The sequence below is a fragment of the Rhea americana genome, unplaced genomic scaffold, assembly GCF_003343005.1.
Source record: "Rhea americana isolate MKP2758 unplaced genomic scaffold, rheAme1 scaffold_45, whole genome shotgun sequence".
Taxonomy (NCBI): Eukaryota; Metazoa; Chordata; class Aves; order Rheiformes; family Rheidae; genus Rhea; species Rhea americana.
Window position 1 is genome coordinate 3,965,562 of NW_028186590.1, and position 13,735 is coordinate 3,979,296.

Here is a 13,735-nt window from a genome sequence, read left to right on the forward strand (position 1 = left end):
ACTCGCCAAAACAACAAGCTGAAAATCCTGTTTGCCTTTTGGCCTTTTGGAACATTCTTCCAAGATGTGGTGAGACCTGGGTCAACAGATTCTTGTGTCTGGGAGAATCTGAATCTGTGATGTCCTAGGCACTAAGCTTCAGAAACAATTTTACTCTATTGGTGAAAAGGGTTCAAAAAGTATATAAGGGATTTTTAAAGTGGACCAATTTTACTGGGGAGGAGTGGGGCCAGATGTCCCCGAGAGACCCAAGAAGGGGAACAGGATGGCCTCTTCAGAGAGGAAGATCCCATCAAGTTGAAGAGAGAATTGAAAATCTCCCACATTGCAGGTGAATGGTGTAATCACAGGACTATTTSGTATGTGTTTCTGTCTAGCAGGTCTCGTGATTAGAGTCACAAGATTTTCTTATATGATATTTATAATTCCACCTGAAATGGCATTTTTAATGAATTTTTTTTAAATGGACCAAACAGTAACTATGGCAACCCAGTAACTATGGCAACACAGTATTATAATCATAGGTGCTTTGCAAATATGAGCTGAATTATTATATATGTTACATTCCATGTTTCTTTCCCCTTACATTTGAACAAGAGTTGACAAATTTTATGGGATTGCTTGGCCTGGGCTTTTGCAGCCCTAAGGTTTTCATTCTGCCTTAGGATTTTTCCATATATTAGCTTTAAAAAGAAATGAAAACTCTAATAATGCAAATATAAAACTTATTATTGGTATTCTCTACAGCTGGTGTTATTACTATAATTTCCCAGCTACTATTTGTCAGCCTTGTCCAGAAGCCCTAAATGATGTTGTTGACTCATGGTACTTGGCACTTAAATTCACAAGTAGAAAGGATTCCTGCCAAAAAGATCTTATAGCTTACAGAGATATGAGAATATAAGAGGAGCTATACTGCACGAGACTAAGGCTGATTCAGTCCAATATCCTGTCTTTGATTATAGCTGGGGAAGCAATACAAGAAACAGCACAAAACAAGTGGTCCTGCCTGTGGCTTTGGCTCACCCTGAAAGCCTCGGCAACTAAGAGCAGGGACTTCCTTCCAGGCAAATGGCTTTAATTCCCAGCAGYGGATCTAACCTTTATAAATTATCTAGTGCTGTTCAAAATCCATACTTTGATGTGGAAGCAACAAGAACATGAAGAAGGAATCAGTGACATAAAGAGGCAAAATGACTTGTTCAGGGAGCCAGCAGCGGCATCATTCTCAGAATTTCAGTGGAACCAGCCACTTCTACTGAAACTTGTTTCTAGTCTTTTTGAGAAAGAAACTTCTCAGGTGTAACTTTGATTCAGGTCCTGTTTCTCCTAACCTGGCAGCCTGGAACAACATAGCAAGTCACCCAGTCAGTTATGCAAAACCTAGAGATTCAGATGGATCCATTTCTCCCCAGATTTTCTTCCTACTACCACCTCTGTTCTACTATTGCCCTGAATTGTTCTACCATCTCAGGAAGCTTCTCATATCTATCAGAAGCAGRCACCTGGATGCTTGGAAGAAATGAGAAGGCAAGTACAAAATGATAGAAAAATCATTATATCTTTTTTGAGTTAGCTTTTATACAGCCTCATTGAGTCAAAATAACCCCCCAAATCAGATGAGATCTTAGGTTTCTTCCCACTTGTTAGTGAAAATCATTTGACCACATAGACCAGATCTAGAATATTTTTAGGGCATTAATCAAAATGGTATGTCATAATAATACTTCMTTAACCATTCTGTGTATTTCTGTACAAGTAAACTTCCTTTTAAATGTAGAACAAATATCCAACACGTTCAGGCTTGAGTGCTTATTATTTGCATATATATTTATACTTGTAAATAAGAAGTATTTATTGAATGTTTTCAGAACTTCAGTGAAACCTGGCACTTCTACTGAAAGCTGGTTCTAATCTTACTGAATGAGAAAGTAATTTTCCCAACATGACCTTGATTCAGTGCATGTTTTCTTTGCCTAAAAAATGACAACCCCATAAGATGGCTTTAATGGAGCTATGAACTGATATTTATTTCAGTAGTATGATAACTCTGAAATACGCTAACAGCATGTTAATGCTTTAATGTTAAAACTGTTACCTATTGCACCCTGGACGGTGTTTGAGTTCGTGAGTAGATTTTGAATGAAGTAATTTTTTCCCCTGTTTGACCCTGGGAGCATTTAAACTGATGATTCCAGCAAGCAAACTTGCTAGGAATAATGAACTACATATATTTCTGTATAAAAATTCTCTCTCAGGGGCTGTGTATCTGATGCCTACTTAGAAATAATTTTGGAAGAATAGCTGAAACAACACATGATGCCATTTTATGTAATCCCAGAAGTGACGGAAAGGCTGGACAGTTTTGAAGACTATCCAAGTGTGAAGAGATGGATTTGGATTAGTCCCAGCTCATGGCCAGCGTCACATTGTGTAAGACTTACAATACTTTCATAATGTTTCTCCACAGTTAGATGTGGCTCTTTGTTCTCTCATTTTTAAATTACCTCTGGAGCGGTTTTGTTGGAACTTGGGACCAGATTCATTAGCTAAAACATAAACTTCGARCAAATTATGGGGAACAGCCACTGCCTTGCAGTCAGCTAAACTGTAAAACACAACCTGTAAAACRGGCGACCTTCAGATTTACTTAACTGTTCAGAAATGGTATTTGTCATTGCCAGATTTTTTTCATTTATTTCTTTTAAGAGACTACCACAGAATTTGTGAACTGTGATCCTAAGAATACATTGCACTGACAAAGAGAAAAAGTGTTTTCAAGCTATATAGGTAGCATGTCAGCCTAAAAGAAAAGAATATAAACTGTTTACATTTTATAATCTGTTGCCTTTGTCTTCTGCATTAAAAGATTAAAAGTTTAGAAATGCAATTACTGAAAAGTAGACAGCGAATGACTCAGTGCTTTCTTATGACCAGTAATGTGTGGCAGGATGAGTAATTACTACAGGCAATGGTGAATTCCCACAGTCCCACTGGGCTGGCTTTTCGTTTTTTTGGGTCACAATTTGGAAACCAGGACAGAGAAATGAACAACAAATGAGAAGACCTGAAGTCAGAGTACAAATATGGCTGAGAAGTCTTGGAGCAAAAAAACAAATTAAATTACTTTTTGTAAAGTAATTTAATTTCCAGACTTTAAGGGAACCACAACAAATTACATAATTACAGGATGAAGTCTATGCTATATATTTGCACTGTACACTTCATCCTAATATCTTTAGATGGGGCTATTCTCACCACAAAATTTGTCTTTAAACTGATAAATCACAGAGATTTCTTAGCCCTGAAGACTTCATAGTTTTGGCTAGATTATTCTCTAGACAAGTTATTGACTGATGTGCCTGGTTTTCTTCTGTCATCTTTATTTTACAGTTTCAATAAAAATCAATAGAGAATGCAGACTGGAAAGGTAACGCCCGCAAAACGTCTAACCTACATCAAACTCCAGCCTCTACATTTGCTTGSGTACATTAAATAAAGGGAAACAAATGCAAGCATTTCCCAAAGAAAGGCTTGGTGCTGCCGTCTCGTGGGAAAAGGGAGAAGGGAAGCTTTGCTAATAAAAGCGGGGGGGGGGGGAGAAGTTTTTAAAACCTGCTAACATCAACACTCTCATTTTTTGTTTCAAGAAGGCTGTGTGCTTTACTGCTTGCAGATCAGTTTCCTTTGCAGGTGATGTGGGCCCAGAATTACATCACCAGAAGAGCAGCCAAGAGCATCTCGGTGCCAGGATGACTGAAGCCGGGAGGAATGTATTATCACAGATCACTGAGGACCTCGCCAGTGCATTCCTTGCTGGGGGTGCCGCGCTGGGGGAGGCGCCGAGGAGACAATTTTACACCGCGTCTGAAACTTTGTGGAGGAAAGCTCTGGGGTCACAGTCCTGCAGTCTCCTCTAAGCAGATCTAATTATGGCCGAATACTTCAAAAAGAGGGCTTAACTAAAACCAGATTTCGCAGGGCATTGCTTAGAAAGTACGGCATGAATCCCCAACCCTGCCGTTGAGGAAAATGCGAAATGCTTCACTGCACTGGGAACACTGTCACTTTGGTTGCAAAGAATAATTTGAGGCTACAGCGAGAGAAGCGAGAACCAGTTCAAAAGCTTTGTCACTTCAATGACATCTTACATGAAAACGTGACTGCACATAATATAGCCRTATTCATACAGACAATACTTACATTAGATAGCGGGTGTGTGTTTACTGGCATGTGTGGTGTGGTGAAACAGCCTCAGCAGTCTCAAGGGTCATGCTGGAAATGAGCAGGTTACTCACAAAGCAGTGGCGCAGATCACCCTTGGCAAGCTCCAGCAAAGCCTTGCTGCCGCACCGCACCACGCAGGCCACAGACCATGTCCCAGGCATATATGAAGGAAACTCTCTCCTCCCCCCRTTTTTGAAGGCTTTCAGGCTATTTCTGCTGTTCTCCTGCAGGACGAGGCTCAGTGGTCCTCACCACAAGCCTGTTTCCGAACTATTAAAATCAATGGGAGCTTTCCAGTACTTTTAAATAGAAGCAAAATATGCTGTCAACAAAATGGATTAAAAGAAGAGTGCAAGACAAATTTTTCAGAGGTTAGAGTCTCTAAAMACTTCACAATTTTAAACCTCATCTCTGAGGTCCATCAAGAGCTCAAAGAAGACCTGAGGTTATGCAGCGCCTCCCCATTACCCTGAAAGAAAAGAGCCCTGCTGATCAAGTAAAAGATTTAACAGGCGCTTCTAAAGATTTCAATTTTGGTCCCTATAGTTTCCTAAAAAAAGACTGAGGATTAGGACTAGGCAGAACAGAGAATAAYCAAGCACCACTTTATGCTAATCCTGCTTTACAGAAGATTTTTTTTGGGGGGTGTAAAAGGGCCAATAACTGATTTAACTACAGCCAAGCTGGTAACAAAACTAATGCTGCGAACTCCCAGAAGTGTGACGGGAAAGCGGGAGGGTGCCTCGGCTGAGACTTCGTCTTTGCAGCTGCAGTATCATCTCAKGCTCTCTAGGTGCCCACTTCCAGCCAAGCTGTCATTGCAGCTCCACACAGACCCCTTATTCTCCATGTGCCAGGCGACAGACTCCTCTCACCATTTGCCACCAAAGGTCTCTGAGAGGAGCCTGGAGCCTCCAGCTCTTCTCCTTATTCCTGAGCCTCATTAAGGAGTTACAGGGAGATATCTGCTTTTACATTCCCAGGGTGGGGGCAGATAAGGTACCAAAGGCGGCACATTGCATTTGTCATCTACTGGGCTTTTCTGCTACTGTGCAAAAGACCACAGATCAAAAAAGGAGTTGATCATGCCCTTTTCTGGATATAGGAAAGCGCTGACCCAAGCTCCTTTTCTCCTTTTTCAGAGCACATCGTGCTTGTGAGCACATGGCTTCCCCGTAGGGCACAGCGGACTGGCCACAGGGAAGTGCAGGCAGGTCATTTTTCCATCTCCAGCCTGGAGGAATGTAGCAGGCTGCTAGACAGCCTTCCCAAAGCCACATGTGCAAACAGTCTCGGCTATGTCAGCATGTCCAACTAGTCGTGGAAGAAGATAACGAAAACTAAAAAAGAAAWCTGGTTAAAGTTAACAAGAGAGGATGAGCAACGGAGGATAGAGAAGGTCAGCATGGAAAGAGATCGTGATGGTGCAGAAATAGTGGCAGAGGTGGGTAAGTGTGGAAAAGGGGAATACTGGCTCAACGATAAGAAACAGAAGATACTATCCCTAACTTCTGAAACATTCMCAGCTTTATCGTAGCGTACTATAAGAAAATATGTGAAACACCTTGGCCAGCATGTCTGTAGAAGCACCTTCTACTAAAGTGACTAGATTTTTTTCAACTCCCTCTGGCAAAGGGCTGTCRTTAGCACTTTATATAGTGTTTTTCTATAACATCCGGACTTTTTCTGAAGTTTTTCTGCAACTGACCTGCACAAATCTGGGAGTCAACACCAATAGTCAAGCCTTTGGTGACTGCTGCTTGCTCTGTTTACCCCTCCTAGCTGTATACTCCTGTATTCAGTTTTCTCTTTTTTTTTTTTTTATCTTTTATGCCTAACTATTCTTGACAAATCATGCATTTCTATTTCTTCTTCCTCTCTGTGTGAGGTTGCCCTAATATTTTGTCCTTCACAGAGGTGGTTAACTTTCATATTATGTTGTTATGGATAGATTAGAGGTAAAATGTATGAAAGTACATGCAAAAAAAAAAAATCTAAAGTCAATACACTAGAWGAGCACTAAAAAGATGTTAGAACCAAGGGATGTACTCTGCCCTTAAAGAATTTCCCATTTTATCTTGTTCAGACAGGACAGCAAGAGCAGATATAACCTCTAAAAGTTGGTGTGGCCAATATTGGTTAYGGAAAGTTTGTAAAGTTCTGTGAGGACAGAAGTTGTTGCATGGTGCTGCTTTCCTTGTGCCAGGCTCCGGTGATACGGATGTCCCGCAGCACCGTTCCTCCTCCTCCTCCTCCAGCTCGCCCTGCCTCCGTGACGTTGTAGCTGTGAGTATAAAAGAGGCACTGACAGGCAAAGTTTACCTCGGTGTCCCTTTTCTTTTCCATGGAAACTATATGTCTGTCCAGCTCTTAGTAAAGTAAGCCTCAGGCTTCAAAGCACCACAGTAAAACAAATTATATATAGTGATATTTGTAAAATAGGAATGCTTAGGCAGAACCCTAAGAAATGCCTTTGGGCAGGCCAGCTCTCTGTTCCAAAATGCAGATTGAGTGTGATTTTCTGTATATTTTAACCTGTTGCAATTSAGTCCTTCTACTAAAAACCCAGTCTTTTGACAAAAATCTCCTGCTGATTTCCACCATGGGACTTTCCTGTTGAGTCATCCCGTCACCTTCTCTCTCTCCTTGAATGTAGCCTTCAGGTGATACTACTTCCAGTTTTAATAGCTACAAAGGTGTGAATGAAGCCTTAGCTTTCTGTGCACTCAGAAAACAAAACAAGTTGAGATAATTTAAGTGTAAGCGAATAAATAGTTTCCACTCCATCCTGATTTTGCTAATCATCTGCTCTGAAAGTAATCTGGGAGGAACATGCTGAACAAGGTGTGATATGCATACTTGATTTTCCATGTTTAGCCATATCCCATGTTCTCCCTCTTCAGCCACTGCTAGGCTTGAAATGTTTTTTCTCATTAGTGCCTTAGACAAACAAAATGKATTAAATAGCAAACATCAGATTTCTCTTGTCACTCAACATAAATCAAAAGGACTTTAGCAGTGTAATTCTTTCCCTGCAGCTACCAGTACAGAGGCACTGGTGACTAAAGCTAATGGATTTGGTTGCTGTTAAAGGATCTGCTTTCAATAGAAGTTCAAATTCAATTTCTCCTTTTTTATTGCTATTTGCCCCCAAAAATGTGTCATGTAGAGAAATAGAAGTTTAAAAGACACAAAAGAGCAGCAGAGTATGAGAAAATAGCCACAAAGATAGGACTTGATATCTCAGCTTTGGTAATGAGACAGAAAACATTTTAGTGATTTAACTGAAAAAAAACAGTTTGGAACGGTTTATACTCTTGGGCTGCCTTCACGAGTTGAGCTAGGATTATAAGGCAACAACTATCAATTATAGTGAATGTGGTAGACAACGTATATTTTTTAACATAGATTTTACCTGTACAACAGTTCAGTTGTCTGCATCTCCACAAATACACGTATATTCAGCACAGAGAAAAAATGACAGCTAACAGAATTGGAGGTGAAATTATTCCTTACTTGGAAATACAACAAACTTAATTTTTGATTATCTGTTAAAGCAATGAAATTGCTAGATGCACAAGCTTTTCTGTTCTTTAAAGTTTGCCAGTCGACACAGAAGAATAAAGAGCCAGAAGAACAGCAGATATTAAACAAGGAAATACCATTACTTTAGCTCTTGTGGCACCTTCTTAAAGCTGGCACTGAACTGAGCTCAGGAAATACAATGAACAATTTATCTCCTGGGTTTTTGCAAATGTCTGTCACTTGACAGTGGTTTCCTCAGAAGCATTTCTCCTTTAAACTTACCTTAAGTACTTTTCTCAGAGCTTTTTTTAAAAACTTTGTCAATTGATTTGAGCAGTTTGATATGAGCGTGAAATATTTCCTATTGAAAAACTGAGACTGACTGCTCGTTCTTCACTTGTGTCGKGTGCTGTTTCTATTCTGAGACTTAGACAACAAATTACTCCCGCAAAGAGGAGAAAAACTTGGAAAACAAAAAAGAAAAGGAGTATGTGAGCCTGTTAGGTAAACACTGCAGACAGCAGACAGGGCACATTTTATAAAACGTGAAAATATTTTCTGCCTGGAGAACATAGATCTTGCCTGAGGTATGCTTCTTCAAAATTATAAAAAATAATGCAAATTATTTGTAAATTTGCAAGCCTAAGTGTGAAGGGTATGGCCAGCTTCCTACCACCCATTGGCACCTGTGTGCCAGTATTCTAATGTGTGGTTTTCCTAATCCCGTCCTCCTGCTGCGATCAGCAGTGCCCCATCCTTCACAGAAAACAGCTTGTTGGGTTCGYGTAGCTGAGCTTGCCAGTCYACAACTTAGCCAATGCAAATATCAYCTGATCTCTCAAAAGCTGCCAGGAGATGAACCCAAAGGGGGCATGAGTAATTCAAATTCATTTTTAAATTCAAGTGCACGCTACAGGAGTATTTTATGCTGTTCTTCCAGCTCTAGATGTGGACAATAATGTACTAAAACTGTGAGTGGCCTGACATTTACAAATGGTTTACATGGGCCTAGTGTCACTTAAACCCAAAAAATACTAGAACATGTCATTGCTTAACCAAAAAAGTTTAGAGATATTGAGGATATTCTTTATGCTGGCTCGTACTCACCTCTCACGCTCCTGTTCCAAGAGGTTGGTAAAGTCATCGCTCTTGTTCATGTAATCTGTGTGTTTATGCTTCTCATTTTCTAGCTCATAAACTGTGCGGCGATGGCACTTTTCTGCCAAGAGAAGCTGTTCCAGCATGCGTCGATATGTCTCTTTCTGCTTTTCTTCAAGTCTGTCCAGCTGGATTGTAGAAATGGAGAATAGACTGTTTTAAAGGTCTCCTTGCTTACTTCATCTGATTTATCAACCAACAATGTTGTGTCTAATAAATGCAAGTCCCATAATTTTGTCTTGGGCTTTACATAAAGCAGTGCCTTGAAAAAACAGTAACTGTCCTGTAAAAATAATGATTTCTTTGGGCAGTGTGTTTGCAATAAACATTTGCATAGTTCTCATACACAAAGGCCAGAACTTTGCATAGTTTTAGGATAACAAATTTGCAGCAGTGCAGAATGTCTCTTGTGGTGAGGTGCTGCACTCACTCGTCTTGTTTTGCAGAGGAAAAGCTGTAGCTTGGCACCTCATGTTAGACAGGAATAATTAACCATTATCTATATAACCTATACCTGTATAAGGTGCCCTGCAAATCCCAGGCAGGATACCTGCCCTCAGACCCTAGAGAAACTGGAAGCAACYGAAGAAAGCCAAAGGATTAGATGAMCAGAGACTGGACCTTACTGGGAAGACTTTGATGTTTCRTGCTAGACAACTGGAGCCTGAATTCAAGCACTTAAATGAGGGYTTAGATATCTAAATGTGGAATTTTAAGGTGTAAGCTCAAGGCTGGAATTTGAACTATGCATCTGCAACACAGTCATACCCCTAGGACTGCTGAGATACAAAGTGTAACCTATTTAGATTCAGCATGGATTCAGCTTTACATTTCCAGCTACAATTCATTATAAGCCTTAGGACTTATAACAGCCCCTCAGCCTGTTTTTGACACAAATTTCTCATTTTTATTAATAATACTGTACCGTTTTGTCTTCCATTTCTTCATTAATTTATTAATTAATTCTTCATTCACACCATGAACGTGTGCAATGCTTGCTCAGTTTGGAGTTCACACCGGCCTCAGGCATTCCTAGATCTATTCTACATTCATTTGTTGCTTAGATTTTAAATCAAGAGATCAAGTCCTTCAGGTCTTCTTTAGGCCTTGAACTGACCTCAACAGTTCTTCAGTGTTTCAAGCTTAAGTGACTTAAAATGAGTATTGATTTATGACAGTGTAAATACAGTCCAAATCAATCTCTGATAATCTTCTCCTCCTAACTACTCATATGATACTGCTCTAGCAGGCCAAGAAAGTCAAAGAGTACTTATCAGTGCTGTGAACACTAGGGAATCAAGCCTATAATTRAATGGAATTTATAAAACAGAAGAAAATGTAACACCAGAAGATTTTGTTCTTGCCTGACTGTAGCAATCCTAAGCAGTATATGAGATCTTTACTGTTTAAGTTCAAACTCAATGATTTTGTTTTCCTGCAGGTTAAGTGAACAAAAATATTCAAATTTTCTTCAATTTCTTGTCATTTGTACAGGAGTTATATAATCCTCTTGCGTGCTTTGCACAAATTCAGAGTAGGTGGAGTTTTACTTCTGATTAAGATTGCCCCATATAAATTTGCTGAGGTAAATCAAGAACTTATTACCTCTGAAATTGGTTTCTCGTAGACATCTTCTCCTATCGATTTTTCTTGGGCAAGGATGGCATCCCTGTGTAGCACTCGGAGCACATTCTCTGGAGCTGCAGATCCATAATGAGCTTCTAAAACTTCAGGTTTAGTTTTCTCTGTCTTCAGCATATGGATYACATCCTCCCTTGCCTGTAAAATTGTAATTCAGTACCATAAACCAACTTGTAACCAACAGGGAAGAGAGGGCATTTGAAATGTACAGAGCGCGTATGCAAGAGTAAAATAAATTAGAAGAACRTCAGCCTGCCAATTTAAGTACAAAATCAGTGGGAGATAGCAAAGTAAACATTATCTTTGCAAACTGAATGGGATCCTTGCAGGCATTAATCTGTTCCTGCCCGTCCTTACATATGAGTCCTGTGACATTTATTTGAGTTGGAACGAGAGCCAGGRAACATCATTACTCCTCATATACTTCTTTGTCTTATTCCCTGTCCATGCATTTCACTGACTGAAGTAGGTGAGAAGATGAGTAAGCCAAGCAGCACAAGCGAGCTGAATTAATATTTCTGAGGCAGTCTCAAGTCAAGTTTTTCTAGTTGCCCACTACTTGACTTTGTGACTGCAAGTTCTCTGCAAGTAACATTTTCTAGTTTTTCTTGATTTGTTGAAGAAAACCCCCAAAAGGCTGTAAAAAACAGCTAACCAACACAGCTAGTGACAGGTACAATGAGGCTGAACAAATCTTTCCGAAAGTGGAGAACAGCCCCATAAGCCTTTAAGCTCCCAGGACATCTGGAAGCAATGGTGCACCRGTGGTTGGGGGGATTACGGATCTCCACTTCTCCTCTGGGCTCAGGATAGGGAGCCCTGTAATTGCAGATGGCATGACCAGGTGTCCAGTCTGGTGAGACTGCTCCACAAGGCCACCTGTCTGTAAATAAGAGGCATTTTAGAGCCATACTGCAGACAAACACCTAATTTCGAGCTCTGTTTCCGGTGGTATCTGTCAGCATCTGTTAAGCCGTCTGTAAAATGAGAGAATGACGCTTGTCCTTCAAGGCAGGTTTATAAGGCTGTGCTCTGCAGAAGGGTTGTACAAGGAACAAGTTATCGGCGGGCAAAGGACAGATCCCTGGTTACCCTAGAGCTCCTGGAAGGGCTCTCAGCCTGAAGGGGTGGGAGGCAGAAAAATGTGGGCACTGTTTTTTCTCTTGCCTCAACCTCTGTGCATATAGAAAGCAAATTAAGGGTTCACATACTTTAGGAAAAGGCTCTTATGTAAGCAACATCTGTTTAGGATTTATGAACTGACCAAAGCTTCACACTTTTCCATAGGGTTGATAATGGCACTCTGCATTATCCCAACAGCAAATCTTCAATCTATGCCACACCACAGAGGCACCATAGCTCTATAAAACCACCTGCTTTTAGAATAAGTAAGGAAATAATCTCAGGAAATGTCAAAGACCTTTTAATYGTTTTTTTTAGTAAAATTAACTAACATGAAAATAAAATAAAAGATGAATTTGAGGCAAAGTTTGTACCATCCAGTTGAAAACTGGCTGAATTATAAACAGCTATCTGTAGGGGCCTACTCTGTACAACATTCTGTAACCTTAAGCGGAAGCTTTACACATAGTTCTGTCTGAAAATAGAAAATACAGGCTGGAATGGTATTAATTTTTTTTAGCATGAGCTTGGGAAAGGTGCATCACTCATAGATGTCAAAACCACAGATGAATTATGTGAGTTAGTCCCAAAGCGAGCCAAGAGAACCTGCACACCTCACTGCATCATGTCCTGGGAATATGCCACTCTCAATCCACTCTCAATTCAGGAAAAATGTTATTTTAGGACAGTTTTAGACAGTTTCAAGAACATATCATTTTTATATCCCTCTACAAATAACAGTTATCTTAGTGTCTTAGTTACTATGAGGCCAATGTTTCTACACTAAAAGAAAAGCCCTTTAAAAGTCTAATAAAATAGCGTTGGAGTTTTTTGGTGCTTATAAAAATCACAGTTTTATGACTGTTATCCTAGGCTCTTTTAGGAGGAGAATGTTTTACTGAGCTGTGGAGTCAGGCTTCACCTTCTGGGCCTCCAGGAACCCCGTTGTGCTGCAAGATCCCATGTCCTTGGGGGCCAGTGCATGCTTGTTGGCTCTGCTCTCCCTCCCCAGCCCCATCTCCACCTCACTGTAGCACAGTAGCTGGCAAAATCTCCTGGGGGCAGAAAGGGTGAGTTTGGCCCCTGCCAGCCTGCTTCACTTAGGGATCYAAGAATGAAGTTTTCTCCTCCTGAGTGACTAAATGCTCCAACCACTAGATGTTCTGTGACATGCAGACTGTAGGAAACTTCTGCATCCTGAATCACCTCACTATGACCAGGCGGCAACTTTTTAAGGGTTGTAATGACTAAGTTAGGTTGCTAAAAAAAGTCGAACAAGGTCAAACCTTGTTGTTGGCATCTACACAGAGTTCACTAAATCACACCCTTGAGGATCTTCCCTCAGCATCCAGACCATATCTGTGTCCTGCCGTGATAGATATAGTCAGTGTCCCCTGCATGCCACGCAGGAGGGGTCCCAGCACTTGGGGAGAGCCCTGTGCATGGGGGCACCCAAAGCAGTGGGACAAGGAGCAGCCCCTTCTGCTCTGTGCAGGGGGAGGCCCAACTTCCACATCCTGAAACTGTGGTTTGTTTTGATTCTGAGCACATTTTAAGCCCTGTACRCGCCATTTTTCAGCGACAGACCTCAGCCCCTAAGCTGTTTGGAAAGGAAGGTGGATAAAACCCGGCAAGGCTGTTGTGCTTTGCATGGCATAATTAAACATTGACAAGGCCAGGGAAAGGGAACAGAGGGAGCTCAGGCTTGGCTACTTAATGCTATGACTTGGGAGAGTGAAGAGCTGGACTCCAATTCCTACAACAATTATTTAATATAATAATAAATGACAGAGGGACCAAATCTTGTTATTCTCAATGAGTGCCCTAACTCCTATTCAGTTGTGCACATGCTTACTTTATTTTCAATCTTGTTAGTCTTTAATCATTGCAGATTCAAATGGAGGAAAGGTAGCAGCAGAGAAGAAGAGAGTCACTGAAATTACAAATAATTTGACCATTAAGGAAGGTTGCTGGAAGCTCTGGGGTTGGCTCCCAAGGGACTGCAGCAGGTGCTGAGCTGAGGGAGCTGGTGACACTGAGCAGAGGAGTTGACTCCCCAAAT

General features: G+C 40.8%; 1 protein-coding gene across 6 annotated transcripts in view; it reads right to left on the minus strand.

Annotated features, from left to right (window-relative positions):
* The window catches only part of FILIP1 (filamin A interacting protein 1), a 110,494-nt gene that overhangs the window by 41,206 nt on the left and 55,553 nt on the right, over positions 1-13,735 (minus strand). For all 6 annotated transcript variants that reach the window (XR_014897154.1, XM_085316058.1, XM_085316062.1 and 3 more), the window contains 2 exons: positions 10,516-10,689; positions 8,860-9,038 (listed from right to left, as the gene is read on the minus strand). Coding sequence is in view for 5 of the 6 variants with exons in the window: in XM_085316058.1 (XP_085172184.1) it covers positions 8,860-9,038; positions 10,516-10,689 (353 nt within the window). In the remaining variant the exon portion in view is untranslated. The remainder of the gene's footprint in view (positions 1-8,859; positions 9,039-10,515; positions 10,690-13,735) is intronic.